Below are 22,006 nucleotides of genomic sequence, written 5' to 3' on the forward strand. Positions count from 1 at the left end.
AAAATATATTTTATTCATTTTTTTTTTACAGGGAGGAAGGGAGAGGGATAGAGTTAGAAACATTATCAGCTGCCTCCTGCACGCCCCCTACTGGGGATGTGCCCGCAACCAAGGTACATGCCCTTGACCGGAATCGAACCTGAGACCCTTCAGTCCGCAGGCACTGAGCCAAACCAAACCGGTTAGGGCCAGGCTAATTCTTAAGTTGATAATTTCGCATGGCCCACGAATGATGTTACAAATATTCAAATGGCCCTTAGCAGAATGAAGGTCCCCCACCCCTAATTTAATAGGTCAGATGGAGACAGGGCCATGGTAAACGCTCAAGAACTGTGGATGGGAGAAAGAAGGGACTCTGAGAGTGCTGACGTCACCTGCCCAAGGCCCCAACCCTCAGGCTAGTCGTTATCACTCATTCCTTTATTTATTCGACAAATATTTACGCAACATCTGCTATGTGTTAAATATGTTGTGTGTCCCTCCTGAAAGGATTTGAGACATGGCACAGCTAAAGGCTAGACTCCACCTTAGCTGAGGAGGGACAGTTGTTTGGGGACCCTGACTCGCCTCAGCCCCGCCCTAAGCAAAAACCAGGGGTGACGTAGTGCCAAAGGGCGAGGGGGGGGGGGGGCGTCTGTCAACCTCTCATTAGCTCCACCCTTCTCCGCTGTAGCCACGCCCACCACGCAGAGCCGACAGTAGGTTGTGACCAAATCAACTTCTCTCATCCCCAGACCCGCTCCCGGGCCCTTTCCCCTCCCCCTCTCACAAAGGGTCTTGCTGACGTCACAGGCACCACGACCGAACTGTGCACAGCGCGTCAGGGGACTTTCTCCCCCGCTAAGCCTCGCCTTCCTCTCACTTCTGGACGTGGTGAGCCGAGTGGAGACCCAATACCTGACTCACTTCGGGCACCGGGACTCACCTTTTCAGTGGCCCCCCGAAAACTTCCGCCGGGGAGGAAGGCGCTGCGCGCGCATTCTCCGCCCTGAGGCAGGCCTGCGCCCGCGCAGGCGCTGCTTGCCCCGCGACTGCCCGCGGCCTGTGCGCCTACCACCGAACTACATTTCCCACAGGCCTTCGCGGCAGGCCAGCCCTCTGACTCGAGGCAGGGGGTGGAACTATTCGCTGATGGCCCACCTCTTTGGAACGCTGCCTGGTTCTACTGCGCATGTGCCGCACTACGAGGCGCGCTTCCGCCAATCAGCAGACGTCACTTTACTTCTCCCGCCTCAAGCTCGCCTCTGGCGCGAGACTTCTCAAACGTGTTTCTATGGCAACCGTCGGGATGTCTCCTTGAAAAAAATCAAAAGGCTCCCCTTCTTCTAGAAAAGCAGAAGGCTGATTAGATTATTCTTCAACAGAATAAAAGCTAGGCTATTAAGTCCAGTCACCGCCGGATTTATATAGCGGGAACCTCCTACCGACCGGTAAGTGGACGGAGACGGGCCGACGAGCACGGCCCTCTGGGAAACGCGGTCTCGCGCTGGCGCGGAGGGTCCCGCGTGGAGGAATTCCGAGATTCGCGCGGCACCGGAAGTGGCTGTGAGGAGGCCGGTGTGAGGGGATTCGGGTCTCCGGCTCCACCCGGGCTGGAGTCGTGTCTGTTAACTCGGCGGACCGCCACCTCGAGGTGAGGAGATGCCGCGCTGGGGTCGCTGAGGACTTGGGGGTTGGGGTGGGGGGCCGTCTTCCCTGAGGGAGATGGGATGCCCCTGTGGCGTCTACGGCAAACGGCGCGTCGCCTCGGGCGGTGGGTGAAGGTAGAGGCTTACGGGCCCGGCTCTCGTTCTAGTGGTTTCCAGCCCTCGTCGGCAGCCGCGAGGGGAGCGATGCCATTTCATTTTCTTTAGGGGAGTGAGGACACTGAACCAGGAGGGGGTGTCGTTGGCAGAATTGCGCAGGATCTTGAGGTGACTGAGCGGGCGTTTTTCAGGGGTGGGGGCGAAAGGGTGGAACGCTGGCGGGAGCGCGGCCTGTGTGCCACGCGCCGTGCCGTCCTCGCCTTTTCCCCGGTAACCTCCGCGGTCTTACCGGATAACCTGAGCGTCATCTCGGAAATCAGACTTTACAAAGCAAACAGGGTGCATATTTCGTCATTAGACAGCCCCCCGCCCTCAGCGGGATCTAGGGCAATTCGTGGAAATCAAATATTCCTGTCAGGAAAGGCGTGAATAATCACACTGAAAGGAAGGAAGACGGTGCATAGCCCGTGGCAATTTGGGTTTAAGTTTTGCTGCGAATTTATGAAGTTCTGGTTTTTAGAATTACAGAGAAGGGACCGTGGATGCGTTGTGTCTGTCTCATTTTGTACATGTGGGAACTGAGGTGCAGAGAGGGTGGGTCATCTGGCCGTCCTCCCACACTCAGGCGAAGCGAGGCTCTAGGGCAAGGGTGTCAAACTCGAGGGCTAACACGGGCCAAATAAACACGGTGGAAGTGTCTGTGGGGCCGAAAAAAAAAACAAAAGCTTCAATTTTCGTCGCAACGTAGGTTTATTTCGATAGAGACATGCTGAATGCAAAGGGCTGAACTAAATGAGCCATCATTAAAATAATAGAACATGTTAATAAAAATTAATTTTTCTTGAACATTAACTTATCAGACACTGAATAACTGCACAGATTAATACGTGTCACGCAAATAAACCTATTTTTCTTGTTCTCCGAAAGCGAAACATTTTCTTTTTTTCTTTTTTTTTTTTTAATATTTTATTGATTTTGTACAGAGAGGAAGGGAGAGAGATAGAGAGTTAGAAACATCGATGGGAGAGAAACGTCGATCAGCTGCCTCCTGCACACTCCCCACTGGGGATGTGCCCGCAACCAAGGTACATGCCCTTGACCGGAATCGAACCTGGGACCCTTGAGTCCACAGGCCGACGCTCTATCCACTGAGCCAAACCGGTTAAGACGCGAAACATTTTCTGTTGCACATACTAAATATGTCAGTACAAGACTGATGACGTGGCAGTTGGCTGTTAGAATATTTGCTGCTGGTATTAGTGGAGAGAAATGGTGCGCCTGCGCATAAGGCGTAAGGGAAATGAATGCAACACGATTGTAGTCATTAGTCATTAGCAAACGTAGTTTGTTGTTAATAATTATGTGTAACAGGATATTGTAAAAATTAAGTTACGAAATTTTTATTAAAACGTTTATTACATACCGTTATATTGGCTGGGCCGCAAAAATATTCGTTTCAGGCCTCGAGTTTGACATGCTTGCTCTAGGGCCCAAGGTTTGGTTCAAGTCACTCCCACAGGCTGGGTGACCTTGAGTGGTTCCCCTTCCTTCCTAGGGCTGAGGGTGTAGGAGATGTGGACAGATCATGAGTTGGAAACTAGACAGAGGTCTCAAGCCTCAGGTAAAGGAGAGAACCTGCCTGGTCAGGACTAAGGGACATCAGGGAGGCTTTGCCCCATTTAAGGGGGAGCAGATTTAAATGAGCTGCAACTAGCTAGCTTGGTGGAATGCCGACTCAGCATAGCCAATTCCTAGGATTTTTTTCGGAAGCTGGAGATCTAGAAATATTCAAGTGTTCAATAACAAAATGCTGCTGGTCCTACACCGCACCGGGATTTTCATGAAATATATTGTGTAAATATACATCACCTTTTTAAAATCTGAAAATTTCTGAATTTCAAAGCACATGTGGCCCTAGAGGCTCTAGAATTGTGGGCCTGGGTCATTAAGTCATCCTGCTTTGTGATATGGAGTGTTTTCAATGCTCCATAGTTACATGCTCCTCAGGAAATTCAATGTCTACAAACGTGTAAAAAGCCCTCAGGTACAGTGTTTCGCATATTGTGGGACATAAAAATAACTCACTGGGCAATGATCATATTATTTTTTAATGAAGTAAAAAGCAACTATGTAAGATTAAGTATTATGAAACTTTTGTTATGTGTGAATGAGCAGGCATGATATTCTATATAATAAAGAGGTAATGTGCAAATTGACCATCACTCCAACACACATGTGGACACAAGATGGCCTGCAGGGAAGGGCAGTTGGGAGGGACCAGGCCGGCAGGGGATGGCATTTGGGGGTGACCAGGCTGGCAGGGGAGGACAGTTGGGGACCCTGGCCTGTCAGGGAGGGCAGTTAGTGGCAATTGGGCTGGCAGGGGAGCAGTTAGGTGTCAATTAGGCTGGCAGGCAGAAGCGGTTAGGGGCAATCAGGCAGGCAGGCAGGCGAGTGGTGGGAGGCGGCAGTCCTCGATTGTGAGAGGGATGTCCTACTGCCTGTTTTCAAACATCCCTCGAGGGGTCCCAGATTGGAGAGGGTGCAGGCTGGGCTGAGGGACACACACACCATCACCCCCCCACACACACACACATGAATTTCGTGCCTCGGGCCTCTAGTATCTATATCTATATCTATATATCTATATCTATATATATATATAGATATATATATATACATATATCTTTGTTTTTGTCGGTCATGGTTAAAAAAGGAAGTCGAAGAACTCTTGCCACTATAGAAATAGCAACAGAGTTTTGGAGACCAACACAGTTGGACTCAAATCCTAGGGATGACATAGTATAACCCGAAATCTCAGAAGCATTGTCCCAAGGGTTCTATTAGAGACACGTGTACTCTGTGAACAGACGTCCTGTGCTGGGCTAGGACACAGCAGTGCCCAAGACAGCAGGTCCGAAATGTGTGTTCATTAATTGTGATTAGGGCGAAGAATGGCTGTGAAGTTGCTTTGTAGATTTTGAAGCGTAGTGAAGCCTGGGGCTGGGGTAGTTTCAATAAATAACAATTGTTGTGATTCCTGCAGGGAGACTCATGTTCTGACTCATCCTACTTCTGGACATTGGGGGCTCATCCAACATGGCCATGAAGTCAGTCCTAGAAAGAAGGAAGACTGTCTCCCCGTTTCCTTATCCTTCCTGCGGCCCTGCCAGCTGGGAACATGGAGGGGAAGAAGGGGGAGCTTAAACTAGGACTCGGGCTGCTGGGCCTTGTCGGCTATTACTGAGGTGAGTCGAGAGTCCTGCCATCCCAACAGATCATCCCCAAAGGCTGCACAGGGGGCCTGTCTTTGTCCAGGCTCACTGTCCTATGGTGGCCCCAACCGATCTTAAAGGAAAGCTCTCATGTTTTTTCTCTCCTGCTTAGTACCCTTCCAGGAATCCTTATTGCTAATGGGATAAAATCCAGGTTTCTCAGCGCATTTCTGCATGGTCTGGGTCCTGCCTCCATCTGTGGTCTCTTCTCTTCCCTTTACTCACACATGGGACACTCCCTTCTTGAATCTGTAGTAAAATGTTACACTATGCTTCCCACCTCCCAGTCTAGTTTCCAACTCACGATCTGTCCACATCTCATACACCCTCACTCCTGGGAAGGAAGGGGAACCACTCAAGGTCACCCAGCCTGTGGGAGTGACTTGAACCAAACCTTGGGCCCTAGAGCAAGCATGTCAAACTTGCGGCCCACAACGAATATCTTTGCAGCCCAGCCAATACAACGGTATATAAGAAACATTTTAATAAATATTTTGTAACTTAATTTTTACAATATTCTGTTACACATAATTATTTTTTTAATATATATTTTATTGATTTTTTACAGCGAGGAAGGGAGAGGGATAGAGGGTTAGAAACATCGATGAGAGAGAAGCATCGATCAGCTGCCGCCTGCACACCCCCTACTGGGGATGTGCCTGCAACCAAGGTACATGCCCTTGACTGGAATTGAACCTGGGACCCTTCAGTCCCCAGGCCGACGCTCTATCCGGTGAACCAAACTGACTAGGGCATACACATAATTATTAATAACGAACTACAATGTTTGCTAATGACTGATTACTATAACTGTGTTGCATTCATTTCCCTTACGCGCCTTACACACAGGCTAGAATACCCTGCCTCCCATCTCTAGCTGGTAAGTCACACCACCTTTAAGACACAGCTCATGCCGAAACCGGTTTGGCTCAGTGGATAGAGCGTCAGCCTGCGGACTGAAAGGTCCCAGGTTCGATTCCGGTCAAGGGTATGTACCTGGGTTGTGGGCACATCCCCAGTGGGAGATGTGCAGGAGGCGGCTGATCGATGTTTCTCTCTCATCGATGTTTCTAACTCTCTATCTCTCTCCCTTCCTCTCTGTAAAAAATCAATAAAATATATTTAAAAAAAAAAAAAAAAAAAGACACAGCTCAATTCCCCCACCTTCCCAGAGTTCTTCCTTGCTCTGGTCTCCCATAGCACTGCCTGCTACCTCCACTGTATAATAAACGCACCTGGATGTAGTTGTCCCTGCCCATGACTGTCAGCCCTGCCAGACTGTCACTGCCCTTTGTCGATTCCTTCCTGTGCTCTAGGAACTGTGCATGAGCTCCCTAGCAGCATCTCAAGTCACTTCCCAGAGCAGCCCTATAAGATGGGGCAGGAATCAGGGCTCTAAAAAGGGAATGGGTCTTAACTGCCCAGAGTTACCCACAGAGGAAGATAGTAGGGCCAAGCCTCAGACCCAAACTAAAGACTCAGGTTTCATTCTTACCTGAAATGTATCCGTGTGTGTATTGATGGGGGTCTGGAAAGCCACGGGTTCACCTGGAGGTAGGGTGCCGGGGAAGGCTGCCATTTTTTATCGTCAGTACTTCTCCAGGACACCTATTTTTTTATATATATATTTTATTGATTTTTTACAGAGAGTAAGGGAGAGGGATAGAGAGCTAGAAACATCAATGAGAGAGAAACATCGATCAGCTGCCTCCTGCGCACCCCCTACTGGGGATGTGCCCGCATCCAAGGTACATGCCCTTGGCCAGAATCGTACCTGGGACCATTCAGTCCACAGGCCGATGCTCTATCCACTGAGCCAAACCGGTCAGGGCAAGGACGTGTATTTTTATTCCAAGTACCTATTCACTGGGAACTTTTAAAATTAAGAAAGATGACATCACTAAAAGTGGCACACAGGCACTTCGGGCTGTCATGCACCACCTGTGAGGGCTCTTCCTCCACCAAGTTGTACCTAATCTAGTCAGCTGCTGCTCTACTGACTAGTTTCCAGGAAATGTATCAGGCAAAGGTGCAGTTAAATGACACCAAGAGGAAGCACCATATCCAGATGTTGCACCCTAAATCGGGAGCATAGAATGAAAAGGGCAGAGCTGTACAGGTATAGATTAAAGACCTTCTGAAGCACGTCACTCTAATACAGGGCATAGTCCTCCTTGGTTTTTGCTTCAAACAAGCCAACTACAAAAACATACCATTGAACCCTGGTGTGGCTCAGTTGGATGAGCATCGTCCCATACACCTAAAGGTCGCTGGTTTGATTCCAGATCAGGACACATGCACGGGTTGTAGACTCTATCTCTAGTGAGGGGGAGGGGACATGTAGGAGGCAGCCAATCAGTGATTCTCTCTTATCATTGATGCTTCTATCTCCCTCTCTTCCTCTCTGGAATATATATATTTTTAAAATTGAATCAATAACAAAAAGATAAGCTACTATTTTAATTATAAGCAAATCTTGGTTAAAAGCATCTTAAAATCGACAGGGTGTTAATTTTCATGACATATGACATACTGACCAGAAATGTTGTCCATTAAATCCATAGTCCATTAATTAAATCGAGAGTTGACTGTACAGACTTTGATTATGATATATGTATGCAGTGAGTAAGGGGTTCTACTATTAATACTGAAGTATTCACAGGAGAAATCAGGTATCACCTGGGATCCACTTTGAAATATTTTAGCCCCCACAAAAATAAAGAAAAGTGGGGAAAGAGGTTTAGTGAACAAAACAGACATGTTAATAGGTTGGGGATTGAAGCTGGGTGATGGATATGTGCTGGTATGTTGCATGCATGTCTCTACGTGGGTGTATGTTTGAAAGTTTCCATAATAAAACTTAAAATCTTTAACAAAAAATAATTGAAAGTCAGAAATAAATGGATTTTAGGATTAGACAGACCTGATTGGGTTTAAGTCCTGCCTGTGTCCCTTCTCCAAGACTCCCTACAAAATATGGGGATGCCTAGTTGCCGGTCTGAAGGTTCTCACAAGACGATTCTTGTCAAAGACCTGGCACATGGAGGGTGGGATGCATTGAGTGAGCCCTTGGGCTCCTCCCTGACCCCAGCCCCAGAGTCACTGACAGTGTGTTGTGTTTCAGTAACTTGCAACCCTCAAGGACGTGGCCATGGACTTCACTTTGGAGGGCTGGGAACAGCTGGGGCTGGACCAGGGGGACCTGTTCTGGGACACGGCACTGGACAACTACCAGAATCTCTTCTTGCTGAGTAAGTATGCACCCTGGCCCTGCTTGGTGATCACCCGTGGCTCCCCGTCACCCACAGGATGAACTCCCAGCTCAGAACCAGCGAGCTCCAGCTCAGCAGTGCTCAGCTGGCTGATTCTCTCCCCTCCCCCCCCCCCCGCCCCCAGGGGATATTGGCAATGCCTGGCCACCTCTTTGATCGTCACCACTTAGGGGGGGTGGGAGTGCTTCTTGCATCTAGTGCAGCCGTGGGCAAACTACGGCCCGCGGGCCGGATCCGGCCCGTTTGAAATGAATAAAACTAAAAAAATAAAAAGACCGTACCTTTTATGTAATGATGTTTACTTTGAATTTATATTAGTTCACACAAACACTCCATCCATGCTTTTGTTCCGGCCCTCCGGTCCAGTTTAAGAACCCATTGTGGCCCTTGAGTTAAAAAGTTTGCCCACCCCTGATCTAGTGGGTAGAGCCCAGAGAAGCTGCCAGACATCCTAGGATGCAAGGACAACCCCCACAACCAAGGATTACCTGACCCCAAATGTCAGTAGTGGCAAGGTTGACAAGCCCTGATCCAACCCCTGCCTACTGCTGCAGCAGCATTTTCCTTTGTCATCCTGGAGTGATTCCTCGTGCTGACTCTGTAGGGTCTTCACATCTGCTCTCCCCTCAGCCTGGCCGACTCTTGTCCCTTCCTTGACTTGGGGCTTCCCTAAGGCTGAAATTGTGACTCCACTAGCCTCCCTCTCTCCTGCTTAGCTAGTCACTGCTCCTTCATGTTCTGACTGCTCCCATTATGATCTGTCTCCTGCCAGATGGGAGCTTCCTAAGGGCACCTGTGCTGTTCACTGGTGTACCCCAACATTTGTAACAAACAATACCTGCTGTGGGGACTCAGTAAACAATTCCTAAATTAAAAAATGAATGGTGGGAAATGCTGTCAGGAGCCAGGTTCTGTGCTGGGTGAGCTCTTAAAACTTTTTCTTTCTACCCTCCTGTCACCCCATGAGAAGTGTGTCCATATTTTGTTGAGCATCTTAAACAGCTTCAAAGAGGGGAAGTCATTTTGCAGCTCTGTTCAGGTTCCCAGGATCACCACCCGCTTTGGTGGTTTACTAAGAGGACGTGTAGGACTTGGCCTATAGCTGTGCTCATCCCATGAACCATCACAGTGAAAGGACACACAGTACAGTTAGCAAAGGGGAAAGGTGTGTGGTGTGCATCCAGGGGAGACTAGCGCCAACATCCAGAGCCCTGTCCCTGTGGAGTTGCACAGGACATGCTTAATTCCCCCAGCAACGAGGTGTAATAGCATCTGTGAAATGTTGTCGACCAGAGACGCTCTAACTAGCGACTCCGCACCAAGGGTTTTTATTCAGGGCTTGTTATGTAGACACACTCTGCTTGCAATGTACCAACAGCCCAGACACTCGGCAGGAAAGCAGGTGTTCAGCAGAGCAGTTTGTGCACAGGGAGCCCCTCTGCCTGGTTAGAGAATGCCGGACCCTCCCGAAATCCAGTTTCCCAGACACCAGCCAAGGGCAGCCTTGTGAGCAGGCCATTCCAGCGGGCTGGCTCTGCGAGCCCTTTTCACCTGGGCTCTGACCACCAGCAGTGCACAGAAAGCAAATGGCACGGCTGAGAGTCTGGTTGGGACCTGTGCAGGGCCAGGGCCAGGGCACCCCGGCTCCCTATCATCCGGATCAACTCATTTCCCCTTTCCTAGTTTCTCAGTTCTTTCTTTTCCAAAAACAGAAGAATTTATCCCAAAAGACGAAGAAAAGAAAAAAAACTATATACCAGAACTACCATATATTTGATGTAGTTTTATCACATTGAGACAGGTTTCCTCCAAACTGTACTCAATGTGTGCCATAGAAGCAGCTTAGAAAGGTCTGATCTCAGTGTCTTCAGTTTTTAAACTCCAGCCCGCAGTTTAAATGTATCTCCTTTGTTTCCCCTGCATATCTGTGTGTGTATATGAGGAGGGTATTGGTTTCCTATGGCTGTTTCTACAAATTCCACAAACGTAGTGGCTTAAAACAGTACATTTATTCTTACAGGTCTGCAGATCTGAAGTTCAAAATAAGTCTGAGTGAGCTAAAATCGAGGTGTTGGCAAGGCTGTCTTCAGGGGAGAATCTGTTTCCTTGCCTCTTTTCAGCTTCTAGCAGCCTCCTGCATTGCTTGGCTCATGGCCCCTTTCTTCACCTTCAAAGCCACCAGTGGCCTTTCCTCCACTGTAGCACATATGCCTGGATTGTAACTGCTCCCTTCCTTGCAGAAGTTTGGGGAGGGTGGTGTGCAGGGCTGCTGGAGCTCTAGAACCCGAACATTATCTATCACAGGGCTTACCCCACAGAGGCCTGGGGCAATGTGTGGTCCACAGGTGAATGAGTGAATTATAAATCATTGAGTAAGTAAGGGCCTGTCCACCTGGCAAGCTCAACTCATCCCTTGAGCTGTTCCACGTCCTGTGCCTGTAGCCCCAGCTGTCATAGCTCTGATCATCCCAGATTGTGACTGTGTGGGTCCTCTCCCACTGGAGCAGGAACCCTGCAGGGCAGGTACCTCAGAGTCGCCCAGTGCAGCATCTGGCCCCCAGGGCTGTGTGCTAGATAAAGCATGGAATCGTCAGGAGAGCCAGAAGGTTGCCGCTGAGCGGCTGGGTGGCCCTCCACATCTTGGTTGACGGCAATGCTGTTCTCTCTCCTGGCAGACCCCCTGAGACCCAATCAGACCGCCTGTCCAGATGGTGGGGAAGAGCTGGAGATCACGGAGAGAGGAAGTCCAGAAGTGACAGGCCCTGGTGAGTGGGTGGGGAGGGGCCACTGGCACCTGGTGTGAGGATGGTGGGGTCCTGTGGCATGGCCCTCTGTCCTCAGATGGAGTATGTCTACCTAACCATCGGGACCCCCAGCTTCTGGGCTTCAATTTTCCACATGCTGGCTTCTGTCTCCCTGTCCCACCCAGGATCAGGACACTCTGCATGCCCTCCTTGTCTCTGTTTACCTCAGCATTCAGCACTTGGCTGTCCTGGTGCCTTTTCTCTGTTCCCTCCTTGGTCCTTCCAGACTCAGCAGAGGGCGGTCTTCTGTTCCCCAAGTTGGTCTCCATTTTCCTGCCTCATGCCCCCTAAGTACTGTGGACACCCTGGTCTACCTGTTTCAACCTCTTTGTACAGGCCCAGCCCTCTTTCCTGGCCTACAGAGAACAGCAGATGGCCACAAGGCTGGACATTTACTCTGCCCTCTCCCGGGCCACAATTCTCCCAGGAAGATCAGGTTAAGCAGTGAAGATTCCCCAGTGTGATGCTGGTCAAGATGTCCCCAGTGGGAGAAAGAAGAGGCAGGGGCCTTGCCTGAGCATGAGAGGCTTTTCTCGTGGTTCGCCCTGATCCAGAAACCATGGAGAAGTGTCTGCACAGCTTGTCAGCGTGCAGCTCCATTCTTGGCTCACCTCGAAGCTTGTGTCTTCACATAGGTGACCCAGGCACAGATTCCTGCTCTCTCGGATTTCTGTTTCTGCCACCTCATCACAAGGCTGTTTCCAAGCATGTGGAGCCACACCTTTATTAACGTGTAAATACCTCTGTGGAAACAGTCGTATGGCATTGTTACCCTGTAGATCTTGTCCCTTGATCAGTGTACTTCTCTAGGAAGTAGTCCCCAGCTGACGAGGGTGATGGTGGAGAGGATCTGCTGAGAGGCCTCTCTCCTTCCCTGTGGAGGCCCTGCAGCCCAGCTCCCTTCTTAACTGTCTTGTATATGGGTTTCCTTTTCCTGTGATGCAGGTTACAGCTGGATCACTCTGCTAGCCTTTTCTCCTTCATCCTGTGATGGACACAGGCTTGACTGGGGACCCATCCCCTGTTCTCTATCTCGTCTGTATCCTCACCCTGCAGCACCTGTCTTTTCACCCTAGGGAACAGGAGACATTTACACTCTCTCTCTTTCAGACACAGCTGAGGCCAAGATTTCCCCTTTGCCACAGGAATCCTCGGAAGGACTCTCTCAGGAGATATTGGAGACGTTTTCCAAGGATGGCCTCTGGAACTCTAACTTCGGAGAAGCTTACATGGGCGAGAGCTGGTTAGATAGTTTGCTAGGAGATCCGGAAAGTCTTATGAGTTCTGACATTGTCACCAACAAGGAAAGCTTCACAGAGGGCAAGAGTCATGAACTCAAGAGTGGCCTCGATCCTGAGTCCTTCCTTTTCACAGGAGAAGATTCCCTGACCCATGATCTTTCCGAGAAGAGCCTGACGCCAGCTAAGTCTCAGGAATGTAGGAATGACATTGGCTCCCACTCAGACCAGAGTCAGCAGGATACTGTCCAGGAAGGGATGAAACCATATAAATGTAGTGAATGTGAGAAGAGCTTCAGCCGGAGTTGCCATCTTATCCAGCACTGGATTACTCATATAGCAGAGAAACCAACTGGGAATCAAGAGGATGAGGATAGTTTCAACCAGATTTCTTGCCTTCCTGTCTATCCAACAACTCACACAGGTTCCAAGTCCTATGTGTGTAACAAATGTGGGGAAACTTTTAGTCACAGCACACACCTTCTGTGGCATCAAAAAATTCACACTGGAGAAAAAACACCTAAGAGTCAAGACAGTGACCATTCATCAGGTCTTGTCTCGAAGCCTGTTGAAAAGCAGAAAACCCACAGAATTCGTAAATCCTACAAGTGTAATGAGTGTGGCAAGGGTTTCAGCCGAAACTTTCATCTTATTCAGCATCAGAAGACCCACACTCGGAAACGCTATGAATGTGTCAAATGCAAGGCCACCTTCAACTTTAACAAATACCTCCTCCAACATCAGAAAATTCATGCCTCAAAAACTACCTCTAAGTGTCAGGAATGTGGGAAGACCTTCAGGCATAGCTCATCCCTCATTAAACACCAGTCTATTCACTCGGGAGAAAAGCCTTATAAGTGTGATGAGTGTGGGAAATGCTTCAGCCATATCTTCACCCTAAAGAGCCACCAGAGGGTTCACAGTGGAGAGAAGCCTTACAAATGTAGTCAATGTGAGAAAGCCTTCTACCGGAACACTCATCTGAATGAACATCAGAGGATTCACACAGGCTACAGGCCCCACAAATGTAACAAATGTGTCAAAAGTTTCAGCCGGCCTTCCCACCTGATTCGACACCAGTCTGTTCATGCCACAGAAAAGCCCTACAGCTGTGCTGAATGCAGTGCGACCTTCAGCCATAATGAACGTCTTATCCAACACCAAAAAATGCATGCTGTGGAAACGCGCTATGAATGTCAGGAGTGTGGTGAGCGCTTCATTTGTAGTTCGACCCTAACTTGCCACCAGAGCATTCACACCCAAGAAAAACAAGGACTTGATGGGAGTGGAAAGATCTTGAATCAGAACCCAAAACAGAAAGATCATGCAAGGAGTGGTGAGAAGCACTTTAAATGTAACACATGCGAGAAAACGTTCAGCTGCAGCAAATATCTGACTCAGCATGAGAAACTTCACACCAGGGAGAAGCCCTTTGAGTGTAAACAGTGTGGGAAAGCCTTTGTCCAAAGTGCACAGCTCATTCGCCATGAGATCATACACTCTGGAGTGAGGCCATATAAATGTGAGCAGTGTGGGAAGGCCTTCATCCGAATCACCTCCCTTACCAAACATCAGTACACCCACAAGAGTGAGCACCCCTTTAAGTGTAATGAATGTGGAAAGACCTTCAGCCAAAGTGTACATCTCTCAGAACATCAGTTAACTCACACTGCAGAGAAACCCTTTAAATGTAATCAGTGTGACAGAGTCTTTGTGCACAGTAAGTACCTTACTCAGCACCAGAAAAGTCATGCCAGGAAGAGATCGTTTGAATGTAATGAATGTGGAAAAACATTTAAACACAGCTGGCGCCTTTCTAAGCATCAGAGAGTTCACACGGGTGAGAATCCATATAAATGTGGTGAATGTGGGAAAACCTTCAGCCTGAACGCTGTACTTGTTCGACACCAGAGAGTTCACACCAGAGAAAAGCCTTATGTTTGTCAGGTATGTGGAAAAGCCTTCAGCCAGAACTCGGGCCTTTCTATTCACCAGAGAGTTCACACTGGAGAGAAGCCCTATCTGTGTGCTGAATGTGGGAAAGCCTTTTCCCAGAAAGCAAATCTGAGGCAGCACGAGAAAATTCACACTGGGGAGAAGCCTTATATCTGTGACGTATGTGGAAAAACCTTTAGCCTCAGTTCCCATCTCAGTCAGCACCAGGTAATTCACACTCAAGAAAAACAATATCAGTGTCAACACTGTCAAAAAGCCTTTGGCTGCTACTTAGGTCTCCGCCGACACCAGCGAGTTCACACTCAAAAGTAACAAGTAGCAATACTACCTGTAGTCACCAGGTGACAGCAAGACCTGACATCTGAGCCCTAAAATTGAAACCATCACATTGTAAGTCTATCCTTTCCCTACCCCTACCCCCAAAATATATATAGATCTCTATATTAATAAAGGTTGATTAGAAAGTTTGCACACAAGTTTCATTAAAACAATGAAAACACAAAAGAAGCTGTGTAGTATCCAAATTCAGAGGTAGACTCTAGCTAGTCTCCTGAGTTAAATTTCACCTCTGCCATCTGCTGCCTAACTGACCTAGAGAGAGTCATGAAACTTCTCAGGGCCTCAGTATCCTCATCTGTAAAACAAGTAAAATAATAGTTACCTACCTCAGAGAGATGTTGTGAGGATAAATTGATGTAAAGCACTGAGAACTGAGTGCCCAGCACATAATAAGTACTCACCAAGCATGAGCTATACATATATACAACATAAACGTACTCTTATGTTACGAGGAAGAGAAGAATTAGAAGCTCTCTATTTACTGCAGTTAATGTTCTTATTAACATTATGGGTGGCTTTAATTTTTAAAGTTTTTCTCCAAAATGCCCCTGGCTTAATTTGGTTCTCCAATCCCAACACATTAATCTTTAAAAAAAAAATTAACCTTTTCCTTCCCTCCATCTTTTTTTCTGTCCCAGTATTTTCTTAATGAGCCCACAGAAAGTCAAGAAGAGCACTTAAACTAATATCAAATAGCTAAAACTTTTCACTCATAACCTCCTGTACCTCATTCAAAAGGACCCTTTCCACATACACATGCCATCTTATTTTTTCTAATCCTCACCCAAGGACATGTTTTTATAGGTTTTTAGAGAGGGGGGGGCATCAATTGGCTGCCTCCTGCATGTGCCCTGGCCAGGGATCAAACCTATAACCTAGGTATGTGCCCTGACTGGGAATTGAACCCACAACCTTTTGGTGTACAGGATGACACTCCAACCAATTGAGTCACTCAGCCAGGACCACATGCCACCTTTTCCCATCATCTTCCCGTGTTTAAAGTTACTGGTTATACAATGAACCCATCTTTTGTTATTGGAGTTAATGATCCTGGAACAGCTGGATTCAGTTAGGAAAGCTGCACTGGATATTGTCACAGTTTATACAGAGGATGTGCTTGGTGGTGAAAATTGTGATGGACTGCTAGAATGTTCTTCATGCACCATTTGTCCAAGCTGGTACTCACCAGGCACTTTCCCAGGCGCCAGGACAGGGAATGTCAGTATGGTAAGCCTTGCCCTTGCCTCGAAGCTTCTGGAATCCAAGGGAAATTGGTGGTCCCATTTTCACAGAGGAGTGCTGTTTGTTGACAAGTGACATCTTAAAATGCCACATTCCCTTATGTCACAGCAAGTCTTGGGCCGCTGAGGATTGTTAGAGAGCCCAGTAAGGAAAAGAGCTTTCCTGTTGGAGCCATCACGTCAGCAGCTCACCTTGGCCAGGCCTGTGCTACAACAGAGACTCACCTCATGGAACCACACAACCTGCTCCCTATAGATGGCATCTCCTCTCTGGGCCTCTGAGCCCTACCCACTAAGTGAACAAGTCGCATGTTTGCTGCAGCACAAACAATCTTAGGAAGACATTGGACACAATATCTTGCATATTCTTGGTGCTAAAAAAGTGTAAGAGTATGTTTCCTGTGGCTCTTGGACTTTTTAAACCTTGCACCTTTGAGTTCTGCTGGTTGGTTTTGTTCTTGAAACTGGGAACTTAATGGTTAATCATTAGGCCGACTGCACAGTGGGGAGCATACTGGTTTAATAATGGCCAAAATGTCCCACTCCCTACGCATGGTCCCTGCCCTTGAAACTGTCTAGTCTGGGTGACAGGCTGGTGGGGTACACAAAGTGTTGTGGGATGGGGCAGAGGCGGGAACTCAAAATGAGTTGTGAAGTGTATTCAATGAAGAGTTTTAATACTAAACACGCAGGTCAGAGACCCTGTGGAAAATCACCAGCTTGGGGGGGGAGGGGCAGTTTTCATAACGAATGACCTGAGTTGCTTTGAGCCAGGGTAGAAATGCCCTCCTTGTGTGTATGTTGGTTCTCTGATTAAAGTTTTGAGTCTGAAAGTGTTGGTTCCTTCTCTCAGCCTGGTGCCACACGCTTGGCTAGATTCTGGGCATACAATGTCCCTACCTACCAGTTTTCATGTTCTACTCGGGGAGGGCTTGCAGTGGTGAAAACCACCCCTTAAGAGGGCAGTTAAGTCTGTTTTTCCTAAAGATGGAGGGAACCACACAATTTCAGCCAGCTCAGATACATCAACAAACAACACTTCCATTCTAGTGCAATCCTAACTAATCAAGGAGAAAGCATGGTATTTTCTCTACAAAGACATAGCAGGCCTCAGGCTCAGGCAATAATTTTAACTAGAATTTAATATTTTGTTGGTATTTAATTCTTGCCACTTTTTCTCCTTTACTGACAAGATACTAACTAGCTTCCTGCTCATGGTAGTGACAAAGTCGTCTTTATTTTTATTTTTTTAAAATACATTTTTATTGATTTCAGAGAGGAAGAGATAGGGAGAAGAAGATAGAAACATCAATGGTGAGAGAGCATCATTGATTGGCTGCCTCCTGCACACACCACACTGGGGATCGAGCCCCCATATGCCCTGACCGGGAATCGACCTGACCTGGTTCATAGCTCAACACTCAATCACTGAGCCATGCCAGCCAGGCGAAAGTCCTCTTTAAAAATAAGTTGGTTTGGGGCGGGGTGGGAAGTAAACTGAATTAAAGGGAAAATATGTGGTACACATGTACAGCAAAAATTGAGAGTGAAATATAATTGCATGAGGCTTGGGGAACACGGAGTTAACTAAGCCTAGCACTGCTAAGCCAATAGACTTATTAGCTGAGTTAGATTATGCTGTGGCAATGCAGTTCAGTGTCAGATCTCAGTAGCTGAGCAGAACACAGGTTTATTTTGCTCACATTACATGTCCACTGTGGAGTGCCAGGAGCTGGGGACAGGGACAGGGTGGCTGGCTGGCTTTGTCCTATACACTCGGGAGACCAGGGTACAGCCCCTTTAGTTGGAATGTGTGGCCTTGGTTACCACAGCAGGAAAAGGAGAGGGCTGGAAGCTCCAAGAGTTTATCACTGCCTTGGCCTGAAAGTGCTACAGGTCATTTCCATTCATGTCCCCTTGGTCACGGCCCAACTGCCAAAGGGCCGGGAAATGCCATCAGAGAACCGGGTGTTGGTCTCAGTAATGTCTAGCACCTTAAGCACTTTCTTGAAGACTTTCTGATGATATTGGGAAGGGCTCACGATACAGGAAGTGATAAAAGCAAATCAGCCTTTAGATTTCCTAATAAAAATAATTCTGTGATTACAGGGGGAAAAGGTGAAGGAAATTCACCAAAATCTGAAAATGAGAAACAGATAGTTTCTGAGTTAAATAAGTTTGTTCCTCATACTTTGCAGTATTTCCCAGACTTTCCATATTGTCAGGTACCATTAAAAATTTTTCTTCTAATCCTCATCGATATTTTTCCACCGATTTTTTTTTTTAAAGAGAGTGGAAGCAAGAGTGAAAGACAGAAATATCAATGTGAGAGAAACACATCGATTGGTTGCCTCCTGCACACTCCCTGACCAGGGCCCGGGCCAGGGAGGATCCTGCAACCGAGGTACGTGCCTTTGACTGAAATCAAACCTGGGACCCTTCGGTCCTCAGGCTGACGCTCTATCCACTGAGCCAAACTGGCTAGCGCTCACCAGGTACCATTTTTAAAAAATATATATTTTATTGATTTTTTTACAGAGAGGAAGGGAGAGGGATAGAGAGTTAGAAACATTGATGAGAGAGAAACATCGATCAGCTGCCTCCTGCACACTCCCCACTGGGGATGTGCCCACAACCAAGGTACATGCCCTTGACCGGAATGGAACCTGGGACCCTTGAGTCCGCAGGCTGACGCTCTATCCACTGAGCCGAACCGGTTAGGGCACCGGGTACCGTTTTTAATTACAGAAGTAATTCATGGTTACATTCTTTTAAATAGATTCCAGCAATATAAAAATATTCAGAGCAACACAAAAGTCCCTCTTACTATCTGCAGGAGCACCTGAAGGTAACCCCTTGCACCTAGTTTAAGTAACGGGTTGCTATAGAAGAATTGTATCTAATGCATTTCTAAAGCCTTTGGAAAACGCCAGTCCCCCCCTGGGTGTTTTTGGATTACTGTGCCCTAGAATCATGGTTTTCAAGTTTTCTACTCACAGCTCTTTTACTAGTGTTTCCTAAACTGGGGGAAAAACCAATATTTTGGAAGATGGACACTATATTAAATATCAATTCACACACTAAAAAGGTCAGTTCCTTTTCAAGTCTGTTGATGCTTCTGGTAACCTAATATTGAGAAGATGCTGTTTTAAGAAATCATACCTAAGCACTCACTGCATAAAACAGATAAAAGTGGACACACTCCGGCCAAAGAGTTAAGGAAACTTGCCCCTGTGGACCTGTTGTTCAGGGTGAAAGGCTAGAGCCAGGATTTGAACCTAGGCAGTCAGGCTCCAGCCTTGGGACCCCTAACCACTATGCTAAAGGCAAAGACTCTGATATGTTCTTTACCAGCTCGTGACTCTGGGCGGCACCATCACCCCTGGGAGCCGGTTTCTTCATATATATCAGCAGGAACAATACAGTAGTAGGTACTCCACTGGGAGGTGGTGAGGATTTGACACGCGGGAAATGTTTAGAACTGTGCCTGGCACCCAAGATGCCTAAATATGAGCTGTTTCAACATCATGAATACTTTTTAGTAATTATTAGCACTAAAACTAACGCCGTATTCTTTTCAACACTACCTTTGGCTCATAATAAGCACCCGACACATTACTATAAATGTTAACCATTTATTTTGTAAGATTAGCATTTATAAACTTGGAACCCTGGCGCTTAACCTCGACTTTAGCACGATACCTAGCAAGAAGTAATTGCAAGTGTATTACTAATAAAAACAGCAACAATAATAATAGATTTATACTAAACATTTTCTTCCTTAGAAAGTGAGCTCAGAAAACACAGCCTGAGACACTAAGCTGGCTCCACACCATTCCATTCAGCCAGTGAGTCCCAAAACCAAGAGCAAGAGAAGATCAGTGACCAGCCTAGACGAAACGCCCCAATCCTGTGGTCCAACCTAACGCGGACATCACGCAGGGCGCCTTATTCGTTTATTAAACCCACACCACCACCCTACAACGGGGTGTCAGGCAGCCCTGAGAAGCCTTTGCGTCTCCATGGCTTGGAGACCCAGCCACAGCCAGCCGGTTCTTTTCACTGCCCCTCTTTCCACTGCCAGGCGCCCGGGTCTGCTGTCCTCTCCTGCCCGTGACTCCGGCCCTGGCTCACTCTGGAAGCTTATTCCAGTCACATTCCAAACCTCATGGCCTCCAGTGTCTCCTCTCCAGTCTGACCCCCACACAGCCCCAGAGCACACCCCGCCCTTCCCCTGGCTCAGCGTCCCCCTCAGGAAAGTGTGGAGGCCTTAGCCTGGCACTTGAAGCGCGAGAGCCCTGGTCTGCCTTGCTTTACTGCCTCCCCGGTGTGAGCTCTCCCCCCCCGTCTGTACACAGCCACATCCCGCTGTGTCCTCACATATTTTTTCCTCGGTGCATGAGCACATGGAGAGAGAGATAGAGAGTGAGTGAGTTCTGGTGTCTCTTCTTGTCCTTATAAGGACACTTTATTTTTTTTTTTAATATTTTTTATTGATTTCAGAGGGGAAGAGAGAGGGATAGAGAGAGAGAAACATCAATGATGAGAGAGAACCACTGATCGGCTGCCTCCTGCATGCCCCACACTGGGGACCAAGCCCGCAGCCCAAGCATGTGCCCTTGACCAGAATCGAACCTGGGACCCTTCAGTCCGCAGGCCGACGCTCTATCCACGGAGCCAAACCAGCCAGGGCATAAGGACGCTTTAAATGTTACTTTCAATTAGTTGATATTCAATCTTTTGTATTCATTTCAGGTGTACAGCATCGTGGTTAGACACTCATATACTTTGCTAATATCCAAATGGTCCCCCCAACAGAGCAAGAGCAGCCATTCCTATAGGACAGTCTCTCCGGGTCCCACCCGGCCCAGCGGGAGTTGGCAACGCCCTCCCTGGGTTCCCACAGGAACGTCCCAGAAGCCTAGCGCTGCTATTATCATAATTGCTGAGTTGTAATTATTTGGTGACCGTCTGTCTCTCCCGCTGCGTGCTCTGCGCTCTCTGGGAGCTCTCATCGCCCTATAATTGATGCACAATATAATTATACCTCTACTGCATCGTGCATTGCTCCAGGAGATTCCCAAGGAGGTAAGGGAGTGGCCGGACCAGTAGCGTGAAGACATTTTAAAATCCAAAACAACACTGCCACCCAGGCAAAAAGCACTTCGGGAACACCGGTTTGCAACCCCCCAGCCAGCACCTTTCCTGGAGCGAGCTTCGGTGTGGCCACCAACTCAAGTGAGTGTGAACTAGAGCATCATGGACGCGTCTACAGTTGCCCTGCCCCAGCCAGTCACAGGTAACGGTGACCTCACGTTGGTCCTTTACTGGAATCAAACCCGGGACCCTTTGGTCCGCAGGCCGATGCTCTGTCCACTGAGCCAAATGGGCTAAGGCTCTTTTAAAAATATATATATTTTTATTGATTTCAGAGAGGGAGAGAGAGATAGAAGCATTAATGATGAGAGAATCATTGATCGGCTGCCTCCTGCATGCCCCCTACTGAGGATTGAGCCTGCAACCTGGGCATGTGCCCTTGACCGGAATTGAACCTGGGACCCTTCAATCCACAGGCCGACACTCGATCCACTGAGCCAAACCAGCCGGGGCTGAGGTTTCAATTCAGACCCTGGGAAAATCAGCAGCCTCCTTTCCCTGGCATTTATGGGGTATGGGTCAATGCCGTCTTTGTAGCAACACCCCCCCCCCCCGCCACACACACACACACACACAATACTCTCCTCATTTACTCAACAAATATTTGCTGAGTGCCTGCTTTGGGCCAAACACTGTGCTGGGCACGAAATCTTCAGCTAAATTCTGCCCCCTCCCCTTCGTTTTTTGGTGAATATTCGCCCAAGAGTATTTTTTAAAATATGTTTTTATTGAGTTTAGAGAGAGGGAAAGGAAGAGGGATAGAGTGATAGAAACATCGCGATGAGAGAGAATCATTGATTGGCTGCCCCCTACTGGGGATCGAGCCCAAAACCTAGACGTGTCCTGATAAGGAATCACCAGGTGACCTCTTGGTTTATGGGTCAATGCTCAACCACTGAGCCACACCGGCTGGGCCTGAGGATTTTTTTTTCCATTGATTTTTAGAGAGAGTGGAAGAGAGGGAGGGAGAGGGAGAGAG

General features: G+C 48.0%; 2 protein-coding genes across 4 annotated transcripts in view; one reads left to right on the forward strand and one right to left on the reverse strand.

Moving 5' to 3' along the window:
* The window catches only part of VRK3 (VRK serine/threonine kinase 3), a 36,814-nt gene extending 35,766 nt beyond the window's left edge, over positions 1 to 1,048 (reverse strand). Inside the window, exon 1 of one of the 3 annotated variants that reach the window (XM_081108675.1) lies at positions 926 to 1,048. The gene's annotated coding sequence lies outside the window, so the exon portion shown is untranslated. Of the gene's footprint in view, positions 1 to 769; positions 821 to 925 lie in introns of those variants that run through there. The other 2 variants (XM_081108676.1, XM_081108677.1) reach the window with 2 other exon arrangements.
* Positions 1,049 to 1,108: 60 nt separating this feature from the next.
* ZNF473 (zinc finger protein 473) lies at positions 1,109 to 16,694 on the forward strand. Its single transcript, XM_081107483.1, has 5 exons — positions 1,109 to 1,633; positions 4,792 to 4,993; positions 8,145 to 8,271; positions 10,968 to 11,057; positions 12,207 to 16,694. Exons 3-5 carry the CDS (start codon positions 8,172 to 8,174, stop codon positions 14,600 to 14,602), a joined length of 2,586 nt encoding a protein of 861 aa, XP_080963609.1. The 5' UTR covers positions 1,109 to 1,633; positions 4,792 to 4,993; positions 8,145 to 8,171; the 3' UTR covers positions 14,603 to 16,694.
* Positions 16,695 to 22,006: the final 5,312 nt, after the last annotated feature.

The sequence above is a fragment of the Myotis nattereri genome (assembly GCF_964212035.1).
Source record: "Myotis nattereri genome assembly, chromosome: 15".
Classification (NCBI taxonomy): domain Eukaryota; kingdom Metazoa; phylum Chordata; class Mammalia; order Chiroptera; family Vespertilionidae; genus Myotis; species Myotis nattereri.

Excerpts from the sequence above, each read along its gene's own strand:
- ZNF473 (XM_081107483.1), top strand. The coding sequence starts at position 8,172 with ATGGACTTCACTTTGGAGGGCTGGGAACAGCTGGGGCTGGACCAGGGG. Across the intron at positions 8,272-10,967 it reads CCAGAATCTCTTCTTGCTGA|ACCCCCTGAGACCCAATCAG; the intron begins GTAAGTATGCAC and ends CTCTCCTGGCAG. Across the intron at positions 11,058-12,206 it reads TCCAGAAGTGACAGGCCCTG|ACACAGCTGAGGCCAAGATT; the intron begins GTGAGTGGGTGG and ends TCTCTCTTTCAG.